The sequence below is a fragment of the Podarcis cretensis genome (genome assembly GCF_951804945.1).
Source record: "Podarcis cretensis genome assembly, chromosome: 2".
NCBI classification, from domain to species: domain Eukaryota; kingdom Metazoa; phylum Chordata; class Lepidosauria; order Squamata; family Lacertidae; genus Podarcis; species Podarcis cretensis.
In genome coordinates, this window is record NC_137171.1 from 125,740,424 (window position 1) to 125,758,938 (window position 18,515).

General features: G+C 47.0%; 1 protein-coding gene across 5 annotated transcripts in view; it reads right to left on the minus strand.

The window, feature by feature from the left end:
- LOC307206705 (uncharacterized protein) overlaps positions 1-17,442 on the minus strand; it is an 83,316-nt gene extending 65,874 nt beyond the window's left edge. For 2 of the 5 annotated variants that reach the window (XM_079960064.1, XM_079960058.1), the window contains exon 1: positions 15,824-15,987. In XM_079960064.1, the coding sequence (XP_079816190.1) occupies positions 15,824-15,898 (75 nt within the window). In that variant the 5' untranslated portion in view covers positions 15,899-15,987. Of the gene's footprint in view, positions 1-11,367; positions 11,452-15,564; positions 15,692-15,823; positions 15,991-17,390 lie in introns of those variants that run through there. The other 3 variants (XM_079960056.1, XM_079960057.1, XM_079960062.1) reach the window with 3 other exon arrangements.
- Between the last annotated feature and the right edge of the window lie 1,073 nt (positions 17,443-18,515).

An 18,515-nucleotide genomic window follows, 5' to 3' on the forward strand; every position in this document is an offset into this window, starting at 1 on the left:
AGATTTTTAAAAAGGCCATCTTAGATGGAATCAAAGCTGCTGGTCAGCGAACCGTAAACTGGACAAAAGTCCAAGCCATTCTGCAAGGGCCAGAAGAACACCCGTCCGACTATTACTCCCGCTTGGTATCTGCAATTAAAACCTGGGGCGGGATAGACCCGGAGAGCCCCCAACATGAAGTCATAGTAAAAGGCTTCTTCAAAGACCAAGCAACGGCAGATATACGGAAGGCCCTAAACTCACACCTGGGATATGATGGAAAAACTATAACTGAAATTCTTTCCATCGCCAAGTCAGTCTTTAATTCAAGGGACGAGCGGAGAAAGAAAGATCAGAGGCCCGACTCTCCGCGAGTATTAGCTTATGCAGGAGGGGTCCCCCTTTACAAAGACAGAAGCAACCAAAGGGGACCTGACTTCCGAGACAAACGTATTTGCTACAAATGCGAAGAAAGAGGACACATAAGGAAATTTTGCCCCCTCCTAACTGACACTGCAGGACCAGAGTATGGAGACACAAAAACTTACAGAACGGATTATCGGGACCCTGTCTACCCCAGACCCAGAGGATCAGACACCTCATATGGATATATTCCACCTAGAACCCAGCCGCCACATCGGGCGGGTCCACCCCCTCCACAACCTAGACCCAGGAACCCCACTCAAGATCCAATAAATCCCTTCAAGCCGGAAAACCGCACCATTGATCCAGCCCATGAAATGGTGATAGACGAGTATAAGTCGCATTGACAACTAGAAGCAGATCCCGCCTCTTTCCCCTTTCTTTGCCCCGTCTTGCAACTATCCTCCTCCGATCCGATCTGCACTATGCAAATCGATGGCCAATCTTACGATTGCCTCTTAGATACGGGAGCCACTTATTCCACCCTCACTAACAGCCATTTGATCCCCGGGGAAGAAACCAGAACCGTAATGGGACTGGATGGAATTCCCCGAAACTGCCCTCTTTCCAAGCCTGCAAAAGTTTCCGTTGGACCTCTATCTGTTAAGCACACCTTCTTACTGACATCTAGCCCTGTCAACCTCTTGGGGAGGGATCTGCTCTGTAAATTAAACGCCACCATACAATGTGGCCAAGAAGGGATTTATTTACACATGCCAAATGAATCCCTCTTCAGTTTTCAAGGGGTCCTACAGGAAGTCCACACTACACCCATTGATCTTCCACCCGAATTACTAAATAGCGTTTCCCCTTCCCTATGGGGAACCGAGTCGACCTCCGTCGGACTCCTAAAGTCCGCAATACCAGTAAAGATCAACTACAGGAAGGATTTACCATTCCCCTGCACCAAGCAATACCCACTTCCTCCAGACGCCATAGACGGACTGACCCCGATGATCGAGGAATTCTTGAGGATGGGAGTTTTAGTCTCATGTGCCTCTCCTTGTAATACCCCCCTTCTTCCCGTCAAAAAGCCCAATACAAATCCCACCAAATGGCGCTTGGTACAGGACCTCAGGCTCGTGAATTCCTTTGTCATCCCTAGACATGCTGTAGTCGCGAATCCGCACCATCTTTTAAGCACCATCTCAGAGGGAACTGTGGTCTATTCCGTCATAGACCTATGTTCTGCCTTCTTCAGCATCCCCGTGCACCCGGAAAGCCAATTCCTCTTCGCTTTCACATGGCAGACAGGGCAACTAACGTGGACCCGCTTACCCCAAGGATATGTAGAATCCCCGGCCATCTTCTCATCTATACTACATCAGGATTTGTCGGACGTAAACCTACCCGGAGGTTCTGCCCTGAGGCTTTACGTTGACGACATTTTACTCTGTGCACGGGATCTGGAATCCTGCAAAAGGGATACTATAGCTCTCCTAAACATACTAGCACAAAAAGGACATAAAGTATCCCCGAAAAAGATACAATATTGTAAAAAGGAAGTTAAATATCTTGGCCACATCCTAGGAGAGGGCACCCGGGCACTAACTACAGACAGAATTGAGGCGATAACCAAATTACCCCTACCAAAGACTAAGAGACAACTCCGAGGTTTCATCGGAATGAGCGGGTTCTGCCGAGCATGGATTCCGCGCTACGGAGAATTCACCCGCCCCCTTACAGCAATGACACATGACAATGCCCCTGATCAACTACAATGGTCTGCAGAGGCGCTTGAAGCCTTTGAAACTATTAAAAGAGAATTGAGAACCTCACCTGCCCTCGGACTCCCGGACTACAGACTACCCTTTTCTCTATATGTGCACGAAAATAAGGGAGTCGCTTCGGGTGTCCTCACGCAGCAATTTCAAGGAAGGAATAGGCCCGTCGCCTATTATAGCCTTCAGTTGGACACTACTGTACTAGGAAACGTGGGGTGCCTTAGAGCTGTAGCAGCTGCAGCCCTGCTGCTAGAAAAAGCGCAGGAAACTGTCCTAGGACACGAACTAACCGTGAACGTTCCCCATGCTGTCGCTACCCTCCTTAGCTTACAAGGATGTCAACGCTTCACAATACAACGCTTAAACAGATACGAGGCCATCCTCCTCAGTCCCTCAAATGTCACCATAAAAAGAGTAAATTCTCTCAACCCTGCAACCCTCCTGCCCCTCCCTGACGACGGCACCCCACATCACGACTGTTCTCAAATAGTCCGCCATGTGGAAAAACCACGGGAAGATCTTGACTACCTTCCTTTAACAGACCCTGACCTCATCCTGTATACAGATGGAAGCTCCAAGGTTGTGGGAGGGGAACGAAAGAGTGGATATGCCATAGTCACTGACAGCGAGATCTTAGAAGCACGACCTGTCCATGCCAAATACAGTGCGCAAGCGGCTGAACTAATCGCCCTAATCAGAGCTTGTGAATTAGGGGCAGGGCAAAGAATTACCATCTACACAGATTCAAAATATTGCTTCGGGTTAGTTCACGCCACGGGCCAGATCTGGTTGCAAAGGGGTTTCTTGACTGCAGCAGGGACCCAAATTGCACATGCTACCCTGGTACAGCGTCTCATGAACTCTATACACCTTCCTGAAGCCATAGCAGTAGTACATTGTAAGGCACATACGAAAGGGAGAGACTCAGTCTCAACAGGGAACCGACGCGCTGACAGCGCGGCACAGGAGGCAGCCCTTCAACCCTTCTCTGCAGACAATGAGTTCCAGGGACCACAAGTTTTATCAGACATAGATTTCACAAAGATGTACAAAACTGCGACCCCAGAGGAGGTTAAAAGATGGGAGGAACAAGGGGCCCACTTAGAAAATGGCGTTTGGTACTTCCCAGACGGAAGGCTCATAATGCCCAGACTATGGGTACCCAAACATTTGAGAGTCCTACACCAACGTACCCACTGGGGCAGAGACAACCTTATAGACACAATGCAACGCTGCTGGTATGCCCCAGGTCTTGCCCTCGCCGCTAAAGCTGCTGTAAAGAATTGCCATACTTGCCAGAGCTTTAACCCAAAACATACCGCCAGATGTCCACCAGGGGCCAGACCATGGGCTTTTGTCCCATTCGAAAGTCTTCAGATAGATTTTATAGACCTACCACCCTGCCTAGGCTACAAGCATGCCTTGGTAATCATCGACCAGTTGACCGGGTGGGTCGAATGTTTCCCCACTCGCAGAGCAACTGCCCACATTGTTGCAAAGATTCTATTACAAGAGATCATACCCCGCTTTGGAGTTCCCCGACACATAGACAGCGATAGGGGCTCACATTTCACATCCGACATAACTCAACAGGTTGCCAGTGCCCTCGGAATTAAATGGAAGCTACATACCCCATACCATCCACCTTCCTCAGGACAGGTCGAAAGAATGAATCAACAGCTTAAAACGCAGCTCGGAAAACTTTGTAAAGACACTGGCATCAAATGGGTCAACGCCATGCCACTAGTCCTCCATAACTTAAGAGCATGCCCCCGTGGAAGCCTCAAATTATCCCCCTATGAATTACTATTCGGAAGACCCTCCCCAGTGTACAATACCCAGTTTCCTACCTCAGAGCTAGAAGTGGGCGAGTCAGAATTAACTAAATACGTAATACAGCTCCAGCAACAACTCATTCTTCTCCACAAATACGCCGCCTCAGGCCAAAACATTCCCTTAGATGAGAATATCCACCCGTACCAACCAGGGGATTGGATACTGGCAAAAACTTACCATAAGGTACCCCTACAGCCCATCTGGGAGGGCCCCTACCAAGTACTTTTAACCACTCCAACTTCTATTAAGGTAGCTGAAAAGACAGCCTGGTTGCATCACACTCGCTGCAAGCCTGCTTTGCCACCCGAACCTGCCTCAGACGACTCCCCCTGCTGCGTCCCAGGCAAACCGGTAGATGACGACACTGAGATAGAGGAAGACCAACAGACCGGACCAGATCGGGGCACAAATCGAGCCCAACAGACCGGACCAGATCGGGGCGCGAATCGAGCCCAACAGACCGGACCAGATCGGGGCACGAATCGAGCCCAACAGACCGGACCAGATCGGGGCACGAATCGAGCCCAACAGACCGAACCTCACCCACCATATACATCAGCCCATTGGACCTCCGAAATAATCACATCAGCCACCCAGGACGACCAACCCCCAATACGCCTCAGACTTTCTAAGACACACCCAGTTTGACAGCTCTACATTTTGACAGCTCCGCACTTTGACAGCTCCGTTTGACAGCTCTACATTTTGACAGCTCCACACTCTGACAGCTCCGTTTGACAGCTCTACAGTTTGACAGCTCCGCACTTTGACAGCTCCGTTTGACAGCTCTACAATTTGACAGCTCCATTGGACAGCTCCACAACCTGACAACAAACGCTATTTACAATGATAATCACCATACCCACCCTCCTCTTTCTCTCTATTACCTCGACTCTTTCTCATAACACCATGACCACACACGACTCATGCCCTGGATTACAAATGGAATACAAATATCTAGACTTCGGAATTGTTGATATGGTAAAAAGAGGGACGCCCGACCGCCTAGGAGATTTTGATTTCTGCTTACCTGAAACCCGCGTTCTCCTTCGACATTCCATACTACCAACCCTCGCTATTCACCAAACGTGGGAACTTTTCATTCGCTCACCCTCATACCTACCACTTGGCAAACTAATCCTCACTAAAGATGGCCCTTGGAACCGAGCCCACTGCCTCAATGGCTCTTACGTACTTTTTTCTGACGGTACACCCAAACAAACTCTAAACTGGACACTTCTAGACAATGGCGGCGGTGACTCAGTCTATACTGACCGAAATCACCCCACAGATCACCTGATCCATGGGTTTTACTGTCAACGAGTTGATTCCACTCCCCGCCAAACCATCCTACAGGGAGTTTGCCTGCGCAGGTACTGCTGCGTCTGGGACATCGGACTCGCCTCCGCTTGGGACGGGAAAGCATACCTAGAAGGCTGGCATCACTCCCTTACATCTTCAGCAGAGTGGGACACTACCGGACCCCAAAGATGTGGTGGTCTTACTACAAACCTCACTTACCTACTCCGCCAAGACCCTCTCCACCCCCCCGGTACTGCACCTCGACAAAGGGGGGAACTGTCAATATCCGAAAACCCCGACAGTAATGATTTGTTATCCACTTGGCACTCCAACACCTACGTAAAACTGATCTCTCAAATTGCGAAACAGACAACGACCAATGAGTGCTGGATTTGTGCCAATGCTCCCGCACACCTCCACAGCGGCCTACCATTTCTTGGAGTACCCCTCACCCTACAACAACATCTCTCCGCTGACGTACAATCCTGGAACCTGACTGCCGTGAACTTGACCCATCAATACATCTACCTAACCGGACCCACAACGGGTGACCTCTGCCGGAAGTTCAGCGGAAATGACAAGCCCATCGGAGAGAGCACCTGTAAGTACACCATTGATATTGCTCTAAATGGCAGGATTACCCTATGGCACCAGGACAACCCCTCTATTCACCCCACCTTAATGTCTGCATGGAAACGCGTAATGAGCTTACCTGACTCCTGGAGTCCCTCCCCGGCCTCCCGGTGTTTCTTCCGCACCTTCCTCACTGGCCGCATAAACTCGTGCCTACAGGGGTTGTTCTGGGTTTGTGGCCACCGCGGATACACGTGGGCCAGCCCCCATTCCCGTGGCACTTGCTACCTCGGACTAATTTTGCCTGGGGTTCGGGTCACACAAGATCTACCCCCCGGGAGGAGACGCAATAAGAGGGCAAAGGACTTATCACAACTCTCCGATGTGGCAGCTAATAGCGAAACTTATGGTCGAGCTCTCTTTCCCGCGTATGGAGCTGGCTCCAACCACGTCGACATCCTTAAATTAACGGACATCCTACTAAATTTCATGGAGGAGTCCAATGCCGCCACTCAATCTATCCTGACGGAATTAACGGAAGTCAGGCAGACTGCGATACAGAACCGCCTTGCTTTGGACTACGTTCTCGCCTCGACAGGAGGCGTTTGTGCCCTTGTTGGAACTGAGTGCTGTACACACGTGTCCGATCAAACCCTCAATATTACGGGACACCTTAATAACATCCATAAACTAACCGACGAGCTTAAAGATATACAACATGAAGGATTGTCAGATAGCCAGCTGTGGAGCTGGCTACCGGGGTCTGACTGGATAAAACAGCTCCTTGGAAACGGACTTCTGATCCTGATCACTGTAACCATCTGCATTGCTGTCTTTTGCTGCGCAATCCACTGCTTCCCGATGTGCTGTCAAACCTGCGGCTTTTGCCCTTCAATCCTTCACCCGCGGTCGACTGCCACCTATAGACCGCCAGCACCCGGAACCCAGTCCACCTCCATCGAAATGGGACCCCTGAAGGACTTCCAGAATCCGGACACTAGGTATGACATGTCAAACTTTTATTGATTTGTGCGGAGAGAAGGATTGCGCGGTTTTCCCCACCTTCGCAATCTTATCTCCAAAGGGGGGAACTGTCGCCGGAAATCACCCCCCCCCTTAACACGTGTTTCACACAAGCACCATACTCACACACACGTATCTCCCCCTCTAACCCTAGAGATGTTCCTTTAGAGGGCCATCTCTTAAGGAAAGCCTTCCGTAAATAAGGAAGCGCGAACCTGACAGCTTTCCAAAATAGCGCTCCGCATCGCCCTATCTTTATTGCCAGTAGACCGGCCGCCTGAACTTTACGGTAAACAACGGCCGTCTCAGCCAATCAACATTGTCGAACAGCGCCCCTTGCGGCAGCCACGCTGGTACTGCAGGCTGCAAGCGCTTTTTCCCTCACCTCTTGACAGCTCTCAATACAATGTTTCCGAGTTCAATTGACCGTGACTGATCTAATCAAAATGTAGCAAGTTGCTTCCGAAAAGTGAAAGTACTTTGAACTACAAGGACAATATTCTTCATAAATTCGCCAAAAATCAGCCGTACCTCGGATTTTCATCGGACCACTTTTATTCTACTCCATATTACAAAGGCTATCGAAGGGGGGTGACCTGATGCACGGCAGCCATAATCCTTTGACCGGGCAGTCACGTACTCTGGAGAGCTTCCCAGCTGATGTGATCACCTTGATGGCCATCGTGATGGGCCCAGACGAAAGGCTATCAGGAACACAATAACCGGCATGTTTTAGTGTATTCCGCACAGACTCTCACAAAGGACTCTGGCCAGGATTTCCCCTCAGGGGGCAGGAAACCTCGCCCTTCTTTTGTTTTTGAAAATGACTCATGTGGGATGGGGAGAGGGGGCTCCGGCCAGGTGTCAGGACTCTCGGATTACCTGTGTAACCCCTCCTCGACTCCTCCCAATTTTGATGTAATCGTGATGTAAATATGATGTAATTCTGGGGGTGTAGCTTGGGGGATTAGCAATTAATAAAAGTTAGGGTCGTCCTTTGTTCGGGGCTTCCATCTTGCTTCACCTCGTGGGCGGTGGAAGTCCTGTCGCGACAGTCTTTTCCTTAAATAAAGACCGAGCCTACTGGCTGCTGTTTTGCTCTGAATTGCTCTGGTTGGTGTCTTCATTTGTCCAAGAGAGCCCTCGGATTTTCCGGTAACAATGGTAAAACATCAAACATAAAAAACGTGGGCACAGAGATCCCTCTGTCCCCAGGGAAATGACTCTCCTGAAACCACTGGCAATGCCCACATTTCCCTGTGCCACCTTCCCTCCCCATATATTGGTTGTTCCCCTCAGCACCTCCTTTATTCCAGCTGCCACCAGGGATTTGATCCACTTTGCCGTTAACGCAGCCATGAATGAGAAGCTATTGCAGAACAATGAATTCATAAAATATAAACAACATACTTAAAGCTTAAAGCTTACTTTGTGCACGTAAGACAACCATTCCAGTCTTCCTGTGTTTTCATTGTTCTTTTGTTGCAATTATAAAAATGGGCTTTATGGTGCTGTTTCCTATAACAGGGAATTGGACTTGACCTTTGGAGTCCCTTTCAACTCTACAGTTCTAGGATTCTAGAGCCAATCCTGCTTCCTAAACACCACTGTTGTCAGGGACACAGTGCTGAGGAGTCTGAATGGGACAAAGAGCCAGACGAGGAAAGGATGGCTTTTTCTCCTTCTCAGCTACAAATGATCAAAGAAGAAGAAGAAGAAGTATCTGTCTTTGTAACATCTGGGTGACATTTAAAGAAATGTACTATATTTATATATAGTATTATTGTAGCAAGTGGGGGTAATAGGGAACTGTAGAGTCATACCTCGCGTTGAAGTTGCTTCAGGATAAGTATTTTCAGGTTGCGCGCTGCAGCGACCTGGAAGTAACGGAGCACATTACTTCCGGGTTTTGCCTCTTGTGCATATGGTCAAAATGACGTCATGTGCAGAAGCAGCGAATCGTGACCCGCGCAGACGCAGGTTGCGTTCGCTTCTGAATGCAAATAATAATATAGGCCTACTAATAAAGATGAGTATTTTTCATCATAGGCACCTACACAAAACACTGTTCCTGTATGTTGGTTTTATTTTTTATCTTTTATTTTGGAAATGTACATCCAGGTTTTTTCCTTCAAATTTTTTTGAGAGTGAGGCCCTAAGCTATAGCTTGTTTAGCTTATACGTAAATCCGTCACTGTCTGTGAGATCGTTGATGTTTCCTAAGAGTTACACCCTTACTGAAGCAGCTTCCACAATCCATACATTTAAATGGTTTCTCTCTTGTGTGACTTCGTTGATGTGTTGTAAGAGCTCCACTCTCACTCAAACTCTTCCCATGATCAATACATTTAAATGGTTCATTCCTGTACACTAAGTACAGTGGTACCTCGGGTTACAGACGCTTCAGGTTAGAGACGGGTTACGAACTTTACTTCAGGATGAGAAAAGAAATCACGTGGCGGCAGCGGGAGGCCCCATTAGCTAAAGTGGTACCTCAGGTTAAGAACAGTTTCAGGTTAAGAACAGACCTCCAAAACGAATTAAGTTCTTAACCTGAGGTACCATTGTATTCCATTGTGACTGAAGCTCTATGCACACACTACAGGTTTCTCTCATGTGAGTTTGTAGATGTATGGTCAAATCTGAAGGTTCACTGAAACTCTTTCCACATGCCAAACATTTATACGGTTACCCCCATGTATGTGTTTGTAGATGTCTTGTAAGTGGTCCAACTTCACTGAAACCATTCCCACAATCCATACATTTAAATGGTTTTTCCGGTGTGACTATGTTGGTGCACAGTGAGTTTCCAACTACAAATAAAGCTCTTTCCACACTCCAAACATTTAAATGGTTTCTCCCCTGTATGAGATCGTTTATGTCTTGTAAGAGCTCCGCTCTGACTGAAGCTCTTCCCACAATACAAACATCTGTATGGTTTCTCACCTGTGTGAGTTCGTTGATGTTTTCTAAGAGCTCCACTCTCAATGAAACCCTTCCCACACTCCATACATTTAAATGGTTTCTCACCCGTGTGAGTTCGTTCATGTACAGTAAGTATTCCATTGTAACTGAAGCTCTGTCCACAAACCATACATCTAAAGGGTTTCTCTCCTGTGTGAGTTCGTAGATGTGTTGTAAGAGCTCCACACTGAATGAAACCCTTCCCACACTCCATACATTTATATGGTTTCTCCCCTATATGAGTTCGTTGATGTATTGTCAGTTTTGCACCTTCACTGAAACCCTTCCCACAATCCTTACATTTAAATGGTTTCTCCCCGGTGTGACTCTGTTGGTGCTCGGTGAGTTTCCAACTACAGATGAAGCTCTTTCCACACTCCATACATTTAAATGGTTTCTCACCCGTGTGAGTTCGTTGATGTACAGTAAGTTTTCCATTTTCACTGAAGCTCTTTCCGCACTCCATACATTTAAAGGGTTTCTCCCCTGTGTGAGTTCGTTGATGTTTTGTGAGAGCTCCTCTCTCAATGAAACCCTTCCCACAATCCATACATTTAAATGGTTTCTCCCCTGTGTGAGTTCGTTGATGTTTTGCAAGAGATCCATTCTCACTGAAGCTCTTTCCACACTCCATACATCTAAATGGTTTCTCCCCTGTGTGAGTTCGTTGATGTCTTGAAAGAGTTCCATTCTTACTGAAGCTCTTTCCACACTCCATACATCTAAATGGTTTCTCCTTTGTATGAATTCCTTGATGTATGGTAAGTATTCCAATTTCACTGAAACTCTTCCCACACTCCATACATTTAAAGAGTTTCTCCCCCGTGTTAGTTTGTAGATGTGTGCTAAGGTGTTCACTCACACTGAAGTACTTTACAGATGGCCCCTCATAATTCTGATTGCCTTCTCCATCACCTGGTTTAAAGTGGGAAAGAAAGATAATATTGTTAGGTATTCAAGGAAGAAAACCAGAGAAGTTAAAACAAAACAAGACCAATCAGCACCTTCTCTTCTTTTAACACCTCCAGTATTCTTCCCACTCCTATGTACCAAATTTATACAAAAGGAAAGGAAATCTGAAAATAGTCTCAAGAACCCTTAGTATCCAGTTCTACCTTCAACTCCCATGTAACACTGAGCACCAAGAGAAACCTTCTGTGCTGAGGCGAGGCATCTATGGCCCTCCAGATGTGGTTGAACTATAAGTACCATCAACCCAAGCAAAGACCAGGGATGATGGGATTTGTAGCCAATGACCAGGGATGATGGGAGTTGTGGTGCAGCCACATCCAGAGGGAGACACTTTCTCCATCTTCCCCCTCCTGTGAAAATGCTGCACCTCTGTATTCAGTTTTCTCCTTCCTCCCTGATCTGTAATATCTCGCTGATACAGTCCAACCCACTGTACACATCACTTACACCTGCACCAGGATGCTGGAAAAGATGGGTCCTCGTTCTGATCCAAAAGGGCTCTTTTTCTATTCCTACACACTGAAAGGAGACATACAAAAGTACAGCCTCACAGCAAAGTGGAAGTATGTACCTCTCAATTGGTCCAGGACAACATCCCTGTATTTTTCTGTCCCAAGTGAGGAGGTGAACTCAGACTTGAGTATCAGACCCTCTGCTATGTGGAATAAGGAAAACAGAAGTGCTGTTTATGTATATGTGACTGTAAAAATATAGAAACGTATTAGAAGAAGAAGAAGAGTTTGGATTTGATATCCCGCCTTTCACTCCCTTTAAGGAGTCTCAAAGCGGCTAACATTCTCCTTTCCCTTCCTCCTCCACAACAAACACTCTGGGGTGAGTGGGGCTGAGAGACTTCAGAGAAGTGTGACTAGCCCAAGGTCACCCAGCAGCTGCATGTGGAGGAGCGGGGACGCGAACCTGGTTCCCCAGATTACGAACCACCGCTCTTAACCACTATACCACACTGGCGCTGGTATTAATCTTTTGAAGCAAAGACAGCAAAGTATCTGGTAGACCATTAAAAGTTAATAAATGACGTGGACCAGGAAACCTCATGCCACCATTATTAACCTGTCAGTCTCTTCAGTCTCTTTGTAGATTTTACATAGGGTTTTGGTTTTTTTTTGGGGGGGGGGTCATACAACAATATCAGCTTATGAAGAGTTACCTACTGACAAAAGTACAGCATTGGTATAAACTACAATCTCCAACATCAACTTCTAAGCAACTATTCTATTCCCAACTTAAGAATGGAAAGAATATCAATGATTAAAATGACAGTACTTCCCCAAATCCTCTTTGTCTTTCAGACAATTCCAATAATTATTGGGACAAAATGTTTTAAAGATTGGCAGAGGGACCTGGCCAATTTTATTTGGCAGGGTAGAAAAGCAAGATTGAAATTTAAATTGTTGACGGAACCCAGTGAAAGAGGAGGGTTCGTGGTCCCGGACCTCAGAATGTACTTTGAGGCTGCATTCTGGACTTGGTTGAAAGACTGGATGTTGCTTAGGAATACCAAAGTCTTGGATTTAGAGTGCTGGGACAAGGTTTTCAGGTGGCATGGCTACTTATGCCATGATAAAATACAAGCACATAAAGGCTTCACAAACCACCTAGTGAGGAATGCCTTATTCAAAGTTTGGGAGAGGAATAAATCCAAAGTTCTAACAAAAAACCCTTGGTGGATATCACCTATAGAGTCATAAGAATAACATGAACAGTAACTGGGCCAACTAACATAGACTTGGTGGATGAAACTGAAAAGGTCTGAAGACCTCAAACAACTAGGGATAAATTGGCTAGAATATTACCAGCTTAGGGTGACTTTTGAAAAAGATAAGATGTTAAAAGGGTTTGATAATAAAGCATCGATCTTAGAGAAGGAGGTTTTACAGAACAACCAAAAGACTCTCTCCAGAATGTACATGCTGTTACAGAATACTCAAATACAAAAAAGAGGAAAAGGGAAAGGCCATAATAAGATGGGAGCAGGACTGAGGTTATGTAATTGAATATAAAGAGTGGGGAAAAACTGTGGACAAAAATTATTAATTTTAAAGCATGTTATTTAATAAGAGAAAACTACCTGAAAATGCACCATAGGTGGTATTTAACACCAGAGAGATTGGCTAAAATGAATAAATCGCTTGGTAATAAGTGTTGGAGATGCACAAAGCAGATTGGAACCTTCTACCATATGAAATCAGCCCTGAGTGCTCACTGGAAGGACAGATCCTGAAGCTGAGACTCTAATACTTTGGCCACCTCATGAGAAGAAAAGACCCTGGAAAAGACCCTGATGTTGGGAAAGATGGAGGGCACAAGGAGAAGGGGACGACAGAGGACGAGATGGTTGGACAGTGTTCTCAAAGCTACCAGCATGAGTTTGACCAAACTGCGGGAGGCAGCGGAAGACAGGAGTGCCTGGCGTGCTCTGGTCCATGGGTTCACGAAGAGTCAGACATGACTAAATGACTAAACAACAAAACCATATGTGATAGACATGTCCAGAGATCAGAAAGTTCTGGGACATGATCCATGAAGAAATAAAAAAGTTACTAAGAACTTCACATAGCAAAAGATCAGAAGCATACCTTTTGGGAATATTGAATAGTGATATTTCTAGAGAAAATACTAAATTCTTCCTGTACATGACATCTGCAGCGAAACTCCTGGTGGCTAAGTACTGGAAGGGTAACCAGGTACTGACTAAAGAGGAATGGTTATGTAAATTATGTGAATTATTTGCAATTGGCCAAACTGACGGATATAATAAGACTAAAGCCAATGAATACAGTCTAGAAGGAATGGAAGTGCTTGAATGATTATTTAGAAAGACAATGTTCTAATGTAAAAATTTGGCAGTGTCTAGAATGACCTTGTGAATGGAAAAGGGGAAACACACACACACAGACACACACACACACACATATATACATATCTATATATTAAGGTGAAAATGATACTGAAATGCGGATAAAATACGAAATGTGAAAGGAAGTGTGAGAGTGATGGAAGTCTATTACCACTATTATTTTGTAAAATAGTGTTTATTGTATTGAAATATTATATTTTCTCTCTTCTTTTACTGTCTACTTTTCTTCACATTTTTTTTTCTTTTTTCTCTTTTCTTTTTAAAAATTTATTCTTTATGTATGGCTTGGTATTGATGTATTTACTTTTCAATAAAAATTCTTTATAAAAAAAAGAAAATAAAACAAAAAAGAAAGGAAAGTGAAATACTGGTGGACAACTAAAGAGGTTTAAAGACACTTTCAAGGCAAATATATAAAAATGAAATATAAGCACAGAAAATTTGGCTCCAATTAGAGAATAGTCTTTATCAAAGGCGTCATGGACTTTGAAGAAGCACAAACTCAGGACAAAAGGGAGAAGCTAAGAGGAAAGTACGTTTGGAAAACCCTCACTGTAGAATCATAGAATCCTAGAGTTGGAAGAGACCACAAGGGCCATCGAGTCCAACCCCCTGCCAAGCAGGAAACACCATCAGAGCACTCCTGACATATGGTTGTCAAGCCTCTGCTTAAAGACCTCCAAAGAAGGAGACTCCACCACACTCCTTGGCAGCAAATTCCACTGTCGAACAGCTCTTACTGTCAGGAAGTTCTTCCTAATGTTTAGGTGGAATCTTCTTTCTTGTAGTTTGGATCCATTGCTCCATGTCCGCTTCTCTGGAGCAGCAGAAAACAACCTTTCTCCCTCCTCTATGTGACATCCTTTTATATATTTGAACATGGCTATCATATCACCCCTTAACCTCCTCTTCTCCAGACTAAACATGCCCAGCTCCCTTAGCCGTTCCTCATAAGGCATCGTTTCCAGGCCTTTGACCATTTTGGTTGCCCTCCTCTGGACACGTTCCAGTTTGTCAGTGTCCTTCTTGAACTGTGGTGCCCAGAACTGGACACAGTACTCCAGGTGAGGTCTGACCAGAGCAGAATACAGTGGCACTATTACTTCCCTTGATCTAGATGCTATACTCCTATTGATGCAGCCCAGAATTGCATTGGCTTTTTTAGCTGCCGCGTCACACTGTTGGCTCATGTCAAGTTTGTGGTCAACCAAGACTCCTAGATCCTTTTCACATGTACTGCTCTCAAGCCAGGTGTCACCCATCTTGTATTTGTGCCTCTCATTTTTTTTGCCCAAGTGCAATACTTTACATTTCTCCCTGTTAAAATTCATCTTGTTTGTTTTGGCCCAGTTCTCTAATCTGTCAAGGTCGTTTTGAAGTGTGATCCTGTCCTCTGGGGTGTTAGCCACCCCTCCCAGTTTGGTGTCATCTGCAAATTTGATCAGGGTGCCCTTGAGGCCATCATCCAAGTCGTTGATAAAGATGTTGAATAAGACCGGGCCCTAGACAGAACCCTGTGGCACCCCACTAGTCACTCTTCTCCAGGATGAAGAGGAACCACTGATGAGCACCCTTTGGGTTCGGTCAGTCAGCCAGTTACAAATCCACTGAGTGGTAGCATAGTCAAGACCGCATTTTACCAGCTTCTTTACAAGAATATCATGATTAACTCCCGCCCAGAAATCAATGTTCCCAATGTAGAAGGAGGTGTGGATCCAGAATTGAACTCAACAGACAGTCACGCACCGTTAAGACCGTGTTCAAGGAAGACAATCTTACTTGGCTACGAGGATTCGCCAAAGAAGAAGATATGACATGAATAAATGGCTCAAACAGGAGATTCACACCTCCAACATCTAACAGCCAGGAGGAATAAAAATGTGCCCTTACCTAGAGAGGCCACCATCTCATAATTCTCCTCCATGACTTCCTTGTGCAGAGCTCTTTGGCCTGGATCCAGCAGAGCCCACTCCTCCTCCGTGAAAAACACAGCCACCTCCTCAAAGGTCAAGAGGGCCTGGAAGAAGAAGAGGAAGAAGAAAACAGAGCTTCTCTTTGGTCCCCATCATCCCCACTCAACACAGAGGGAGGCTGGGTTGTCCCATCTGTGCCTCTTCCCTCCTCCCTGCTCCCGTTGCTCTTACCCTACCTGAGGAAGCTGCCTGGCTCCTCTTTCCACTCCACCTTTAAGAAGAGACGGTCCAAACAGTCCCTCAAAGGCCATTACACTGACTGGAGGCGATTTGGAGGAGGCATAAACTGGGCCACCTCTGGGACTCTCTCAGCTGTTGCCACGATGCATTTTAATGCAGGGAGAAGAAGAAGAGTTTGGATTTGATATCCCGCTTTATCACTACCCGAAGGAGTCTCAAAGCGGCTAACACTCTCCTTTCCCTTCCTCCCCCACAATAAACACTGTGAGGTGAGTGGGGCTGAGAGACTTCAGAGAAGTGTGACTGGCCCAAGGTCACCCAGCAGCTGCATGTGGAGGAGTGGAGATGCGAACCCAGTTCCCCAGATTATGTGTCTACTACTCTTAACCACTACACCACACTGGAGCCGCTCTTTGAGGAGAAAAATGCAGAAATAATAATAATAATTATTATTATATTTTTTATTGATTGAATTTCTATACCGCCCTATACCTGGAGGTCTGAGAGCACTTCATAGAAAGGCGGATTTATTTAGAGTGGGAGATATTTACATAGAGAGCATACGTTTTACTAATACTGTACAAATACCAATAATAATAAATTAATGCTCCCAAATTCTAATTATGAAAGCTCTGGAACACTTGAGATTATCACAAAAGAAACAGAAACTATTGACTTCTGGTGTAAGTATTTGTGTATCTGACTCTCTCCCCCCTCCCCAGACCGGCTCCCTGATGCAGGAGGCCAAGGGAGGGGGGTGTTCCAGGCTGAGTGTGCAGAAATACACAAAAATGGGTTAGGAGGCTGGGTCTAAAATGGGGGGGGGGGAATGTCACCTGGTGCCTTTCAGTGCATAGGTGCCAACTCCCCGGGTCCCTGAGCACCCACCCATTTCCCCATGAAGGGGCCGGGCACTCACAAATTTCGGTGCCAGGGCCATGCATACTGCACGGCACCCACAGCCCCGGGGACCCACGGTCGTGGGGTGAAACTGGTTCCGTGTCCCAGTCAGGTTGCATGGGGGGTGGGGGGTGGGGGGAGTGCCCTTCTCTGGTTCGTCTCGGGAAGCAAAATGTCTCTCCCTCCCCCCCCCCCACCAGGAGGCTGGTTTATCTCTGCACTTCAAAAAGGATCTTGCAATGCAAACCCTGTTGGGGGAGGGGGGGCACTTTGCAACAGGGTGGCCTTTATCTCGCCCCCCCCCTTATTCCCACAGGAAAAGGGCGAGACCCCTCCTTGCTTTCCTTTCACCCCAATCCTCCTGCCTCCTTTCCCAGCTTTGCCCTGGAGAAGGAGGGCAAATCCTTCTCCCAACCCCCATCCCCAAATAACCCCCCGAATAAGGATGGAGACCCTCTCCCCTTCAAATTGCCCCCCCCCTTTGCAGCCGATTGCACATTGCCCCACCTGATTCCCAGAGGGAAAGGGGGGGCAGCCCTTCCTTGCTTTCATCCCCCCCCTCACCTTTCCCCCCTCCCGCCCTGTTTGTAGATTCATGGGGAGAGAAAGCAAATTCTTCTCTCTTCCTGCACCCCAATTCACCCCCCCCCCGAAATGTTGCACCTCTTTCCTCCTCCTTTGCAGGCCTCCTACTCTTCCGGGGATGTGCATGGAGACCCCACCCCTCCAACATTGCCTCTACCCCCCCCCCGCCCTGCTCCGTCACTTCCTGCCTCACTAGAAAGCAAGTTCATTGACCCAAGGGGAGGGGGAGGGGCAGGAGATTGCCCCCCCTCCCTGGAAGCGGAGTGCTAGGGATGTAGTGGGAAGGACGCCCCCCCCCATGGAGCCCAGTGTCCCTCAGCCTTGTCCCAACCATGGCCCCCTCCCGACGTTCTTTCCTTCCTGTGCGCCCCCCCCCCCTTCTGCCGGTAGAAAGGTAGCTATTTAAATGTTTTGCTTGTAAATTTATAGTTTTTATTTATAAATCCACTGCGAAGCCCGAGCACTTCTCTGCTTTCTTTTCTTTTCTTCACTTCCCTCTGTGGCCCCCGAGTCTCGTGTTGTGCTACCCCCCCCCATTTACACGATCTTCACCTGTGACCCCCTTGGAATATCCATCTCCCCCCCCCCACCGCCCCCTTTAGAAACGCTGTTCTAGTCTTTAACTACCCTGTCTCTTCCATAGTTTCTGTTGTGTGAATGGTGCTGTCGACCCCCTTGGGCAGTGGCGTAGCGTGGGCTGTCAGCACCCAGGGCAAGGCAAGTAATTTGTGTCCCCTAACCCGTGGATTTGCGCCCCCTAACCCTAACCCTCAGATGTTGCGCCTGGTGCGGCTGGCCCCCCGTGCACCCCCATGCTACGCCACTGCCCTTGGGGGGGATGGTTCCCTGGAATAAACTGTTAACGGAAAAATCCGAGGGCTCCCTTGGACAAAAACAAAGACACTGATACGGAAGGGGGGGCATGTTTTCTTCACCTTCTTCTTCGCTACAATATATCAATTTATTTCCAATTGTCAAATGTCAAAAGGGACTAAAATCTATAAAATTCATAGAAACTCAACGTGCCAATTTGCTCAATTTCTCTAGGACTCCATCACCCCTCCCCTGTCCTCCATAATCCCTCAAGCAAGGTGTCAAGACCCTGTTGTTGTTGTTGTTGTTTAGTCGTTTAGTCGTGTCCGACTCTTCGTGACCCCATGGACCAGAGAACGCCAGGCACTCCTGTCCTCCACTGCCCCCCGC